General features: G+C 37.9%; 1 protein-coding gene across 1 annotated transcript; it reads left to right on the forward strand.

Annotated features, from left to right (window-relative positions):
• Nucleotides 1-2,312: 2,312 nt before the first annotated feature.
• On the forward strand, nt 2,313-5,271 carry LOC113176649 (olfactory receptor 2L13-like). Its single transcript, XM_026381148.2, has 2 exons — nt 2,313-3,220; nt 5,241-5,271. The coding sequence occupies exons 1-2, from the start codon at nt 2,313-2,315 to the stop codon at nt 5,269-5,271; spliced, it is 939 nt and encodes a 312-aa protein (XP_026236933.1).
• The last annotated feature ends 626 nt before the right edge of the window (nt 5,272-5,897 follow it).

The following is a 5,897-nucleotide window of genomic DNA, read 5'->3' on the forward strand; positions in this document are numbered from 1 at the left end:
AATATACAATGAAAAATATTGCACATGATTTAATCTGTCAACTTCATCTTATGTAATTTGCTTCCAAGAAGAAAAGGAAAATGTATATAAAAACCTTAATATTTGATATTGGTTTGTAAGGTTTTCAAAAATGAAAACCACATTAGGAAAGAGTATCCAAAGAACATACTATACTAAGGTTGATCATATAGGACTCATGATACCTTCACAACTTAAGAAAGATGGTTTTGAATGATGACCCACTTCTAGGGCCAGCTGAGCAGCTTCTGTTTAGGAGGTGAGCATCACAGCTCTGGGAGAAGACCCTGGCTTACTCAGCTGCAGCAGTGCCAGTGGGGAGGGGAGAGCAGGCACTAAAGGTGTGGAGGAGGCGAGGTCACTGAGGTTGCAGACTCAAGCACACAGGGCACTTCTGCGCCCCAGAGGCCATGTCTGTGGTGAACCTGAGTGCTGAGTTGGGGAGCTGGGAAAGCAGGATCCTGGCTTCCTCCAGGGCTGAGCCTGGTGCATAGTCCTAGGAATGCTCCTGCCCAGCATTATCTAGGAAGGACTTCCTCAGTTCTTTCATTTGTATTTGTTGCATATGGGAGTAGAATTTTTATTTCAATTTGAGATGGTTACTAGAAAGAACTGGGAAAGCAATTTTTAATTCCGATATCAAAATCTATTGAACATTATTTTTTCACATATTCGTTGGCCACAGTATTTCCTATATTGAGAAGTGTCTGTTTAATTCATTTGCCCATTTATTAATTGAGCTATTTTTGCTACCATTTTATGAGTTCTTTATGAATTCTAGATAACAGACATCTGTTAGAAGAATACCTAGCAAAGATTTTCATCTATTCTCTCTTTCTTTCTTCACATTCCTTATCATTTCCTTGTGTGTGTGTGTGTGTGTGTGTGTGTGTGTGTGTGCAGAAAGTTTTTAATTTAATGGAACACCATTTATGAACTCTGGGTGTTATCTCCTGAGATTTGAGGTCCTATTCAGAAAATCATTGCCTCTGCCTGCATACTGGAGTGTTGAACCCATGTTTTCTTCTATTAAAATTTCTGGTTTGATTCCTAGATCTTTGACCCAATATGAGTTGAATTTTGTAGAGTGAGAAATAAGGTTTTGTATCTCTTTTTTCCATATTGGATAACCAGTTTTTCCAGCACCATTTGTAGAAAAGACCATCTTTTTTCCAATATATGTTATTGGCACTGTGTCAGGGATCAGATGAATAGAGATGTGTGGGCTTTTCCCTATGTCTTCTAGTGCACCATTAGCAATTAGGAACATGTAATTTTAAACTACACTAAGATTTTGTCCCATACCACTCAGAATGGCAGTCATCAAGAATACAAAATAATAAATGATAGAGAGGATGTGGAAAAAAGGAAACACTTTTACTGTTTTGGGATTGTTAATTAGTACAACCAAAATGGAAAACAGTATGGAGGTTCCTCAAAAGACTAAGCATTGAACAACCATATGACCCAGCTCTACCACTCCTCAGTATTTATACTGAAGAATTAAAGTCATCATACTGCAGTGATACATGCATACCCATGTTTATAGCAGCACAGTTCATAGTCAAACTATGGAACCAGCTATTTATCCAGCCATAAAGAAAAAATAACTTTATTTAAAGAAAAATGGATAGAACTGGAGTTCATTATGTTATGGGAAAGAAGCCAAACTCTAAATATTGAGAGTCATATATTTTCCTTCATATGTAGAAGCTAGAGAGAGAAAAGGAAAAGAAACTTAGGGGAAGTGGAAATCTCATGAAAATCAGAGATCAGTAGAGGAAAGGGACTGGGAAGTTGGTAGGAGGGAGAGATAGGGAACATTCTAGGGAGAGATTTCAGCCATATTGTATTGCCTATACAAACATGTAACAGCAAATGTCATCATTATGTCCAACTGTAATGCACCAATAAGAAATGGGGAAAAATACAGACACATATTAGCAACTACTACACATTCGTTATCTGAAGCATAAAGTTACTTATATAAAAAATCTATTGAACAGAATATGTGTTGTTGTATGGATGATAATGCATTCAAAACAAACACTAATAAACTTAATTTCTTTTATTCTCCTTTTCTATTTGATCATGTTTATTGGTTAGTTTTTGTTTTTCTTTTTCTTTTTTTTAAACAAAATTTTTTAAACTTTATTATTTATTTATTTATTATTTATATGTGGTGGTGAGGATCGAACCCAGGGCCGTGCATGTGCGAGGCAAGCGCTCTACCACTGAACCACAATCCCAGCCCCTTTACATTTCTTTTAAGAAAATTAAAGCAGTGCCTGTTCATGGAGAAATGGAACAAAACTTCAAGTGATTTTATTTTGTTGGGGTTGTTTCCTCAAAATCAAACTGGCCTCCTTCTCTTGCTTCTGATCCTATTGATATTTATTCTTGCCTCAGTGGGGAACTCAGGGATGACTGCCCTCATCTTCTTGGACCCCCGGCTCCACACCCCCATGTACTTTCTCCTCAGCCAGCTCTCCCTCATGGACCTGATGTACATCTCCTCCACCGTCCCCAAGATGGTATACAACTTCCTCTCTGGCCAGAAGAGCATCTCCTTCCTGGGCTGTGGTGTGCAAATGTTCTTCTTCCTGACCATGGCTGGCTCAGAAGGTTTAATCCTGGCCTCCATGGCCTATGACCGCTTTGTGGCCATCTGCCACCCACTCCACTACCCCATCCGCATGAGTAAAAGCGTGTGTTTGAAGATGATCCTGGTGCCCTGGACACTGGGCTCCATCAACTCCGTAGCACACACATTTTATATCCTTCATCTTCCTTACTGCACGTCTAGGGCCATCAATCATTTTTTCTGTGATGTCCCAGCCATGGTTCCTCTGGCCTGTGTGGACACCTGGGTCTATGAGTACATGGTGTTTGTGAGCACAGGCCTGTTTCTCATTGTTCCTTTCCTTGGCATCACTGTGTCCTATGGACGGGTCATTTTTACTGTCTTCCACATGCGCTCAAAAGAGGGAAGAAGAAAGGCCTTCACCACGTGCTCCACACATTTAACTGTGGTGACATTTTATTGTGCACCTTTTGCCTACACTTATTTCCGACCAAAGAATCTTCGCTTCCCAGCAGAGGATAAGAACCTGGCTGTCTTCTACACCATCCTCACTCCTATGCTCAATCCCATCATCTACAGCCTAAGAAACAAGGAGGTGCTAGGGGCCATGAGAAGAGTGTGGGGTATGTTCCCCCCCAGGAAGAAGTGACCATGGCCATCCCTGCTCCTCTGTATGGTTTCTCTCCATGCAGACTGGAACACTCCCATGCATCACTGACCAACAGTACTATAGTGCAATGATGTATGTCTCTAGTGACATTTATCAGTAAAATTAATTGAAATAATATACTGAACATTATAAACTAATATAATGATTAATATTTTAACTTCAAACAAAACACACTAAAATTTACAATGCAAATATTAATCACATTTTATTTTATGCTATTATGAATTATTGCATACAATGCTGTACATGTTCTTACATATATTAGTAAATGTAATAATATTTATACTGATATTGAAATGTTATGTCTACATGCATCACATGAAATTAGTATTGCTTGTATACTTTCTTTTCATTCTATTTTGTCAAATCTTGTGTGTAATTTATACTTATAACCTACAGCTACTCGGACTATAGATCCATCAAGTGTTCCACAAACATATGTGACCCAGTGTTTATGAAGTTATAGGGCCTCTAGGTGACTAATGTCCTCTCCTTCAGAGAAACATGTGGCTTCATTTTCTGACCATGATTCCTGGTCTTGTGTCAAAGAATTGTACTCTCAACCTTTAAAAATAGCCATTCACTTCCTTTAAATTTCAGTTGTAAGTCTTGTACCAATATAGTACCCTAAGCAGCTCCTAGAACCCACCATCCCCCACATCTCTGATCATTCTTCTGGCATATACTATGTAAAGAGCATTCTCTTCCCTGGGCAGATGCTGCACTTTTCCTTCACTTCCCTTTTCAAATTATTTGACCAGCAGCATCCATGATCCTTGACTCCATTAGGAGGTTCTCCTTGGCTCCTATTACCAGTGCCTCCTCTGAGCAGCTTTTTGGGGTCTTCTTTCCCACCATCTGGGCAGTCAACATGGTATGCCTCTCTCATGTGCGTGGCTGTGCTCTCCCCAGCCTCACAGGCAGCCTGCATCTGCAGGTATCACTGGGTTTAGTGCTTTCTAATCTGCCTGCCTGGTCAGTTCCATGAGCCATCGGCCATATGCCCAGCTCCATCCTGGAGGTAACTCTCCATCCACGTTCTATTCCATTTCATCAAATTGGAGCTTATGGGATTTACTGAGGTCACATGACCTGGTGGTGTTTTATTAGCACAATCATCTGCTGTTGGACCAGGGACATCCTCTATTGTTCTATCTCACACATGTACTGGGGATGTTCTTGATGTGTACACATCTATCCTGACTGCTCAGTGTTTCTGAAGACTGTAGGGGCCATCAGATACCTTTCAGTATGTCTCTTTTCTGTTTTAATAGAAATTAATTTGCTTCATTCCTTTCAATTAAGAACACTGGCTAATATAATCAGATTCAAATGTCAGTTTGAATGTAACTAGAAAATATTATGGAAAGTAAGAGCAGTAATTATACTAATGGAGGAGAAGAGAAACATTAAAATATTTAGGAAACAAAAAGATTTTATAATTACCTAGATGGATTGCAATTGGATGAAAGTGTTTAGTCTGAAGCCCAAATGTCAGACTAGCCTCCATTTTATTCATTCATTCAATCATGTATTCATATTTTTGTACCAGAAATTGAATCCACAAATTCATAGCCACTTGACTACAACCCTAGCCCTGTTTCCTTTTAAATTTAGAGACAGGATATCATGACCTTCAATTTTTGGGTCACTTACATTTACTTCTATGTTCACTACAATGCTATAAATACTCAGTATTTAGTGGCTGATATGTCAACTACTCCATGAAGTAATTGCTTCCTTGGGTTCTAAGTCTTTTTTTTATTTGTTTTAATTAGTTACACAGAACAATACAATGATCTTGACAGGTTCTAAGTCTTATTAATAATCATGAATAATATATCTGTACAGAAGTCATTGAACGAAATGTCTCCATTATTTTATTTATATTAGCTGTTCATACTACTAGAATTTATTTATATTCAAGACCATGGATATGTCAATTAACTACTTAAATATGTACCAGAGAGTATTGGACCAGGAGTTGTTCTCGGTGTAGCGTATCTTTCAATTATTTTTGTAGTGCTGGCATAGTGCTTATGAATTCTTTTAGTTTATTCTTGTCATGGAGTGTTTTTATTTCTTCTTCAATTCTGAAAGGTAGCATTGCTGAATAGAGCAATCTTGGCTGCCAATTGTTTTCTTTTAGGGCTTGAGCTATTTCATTCCAGGCCCTCCTTGATTTTAGGGTTTGAGTTGAGAATTCAGAAGTGGGTCTTATTGGTTTACTTCTAAATGTGATCTGATATATTTTTCTCTTGCAGCTTTTAATTTTCTTTCCTTAAATTCTGTTAGACATTTTGATTATGATATGCTTTGAAGAGGTTCCTTTTTTGATCTTGTCTCTTTGGTGTTCTTAATGAATCTGGTGGATGGTTTTCCATATGATATCTAAGACAAGGAAGATTTTCTGGTCTTGTTTCCTGAAAAGAGTTTTAATGCCATTAGCCCATATCTTCCTTATTTTTTTTATCTCAATGATTCTTAAATTGGGCCTCTTGCTTTTATACCAAAGTTATTAAATATTTTGATCAGTATTAATTTTTTCTTTATTGTATTCTAAGTTTTCATGGTAATATACCAGCCTTCAGTTCTGTGATCAAAGCTTAATTTTTTTTTTTTTTT

Source organism: Urocitellus parryii, chromosome 1 (genome assembly GCF_045843805.1).
Source record: "Urocitellus parryii isolate mUroPar1 chromosome 1, mUroPar1.hap1, whole genome shotgun sequence".
Taxonomy (NCBI): Eukaryota; Metazoa; Chordata; class Mammalia; order Rodentia; family Sciuridae; genus Urocitellus; species Urocitellus parryii.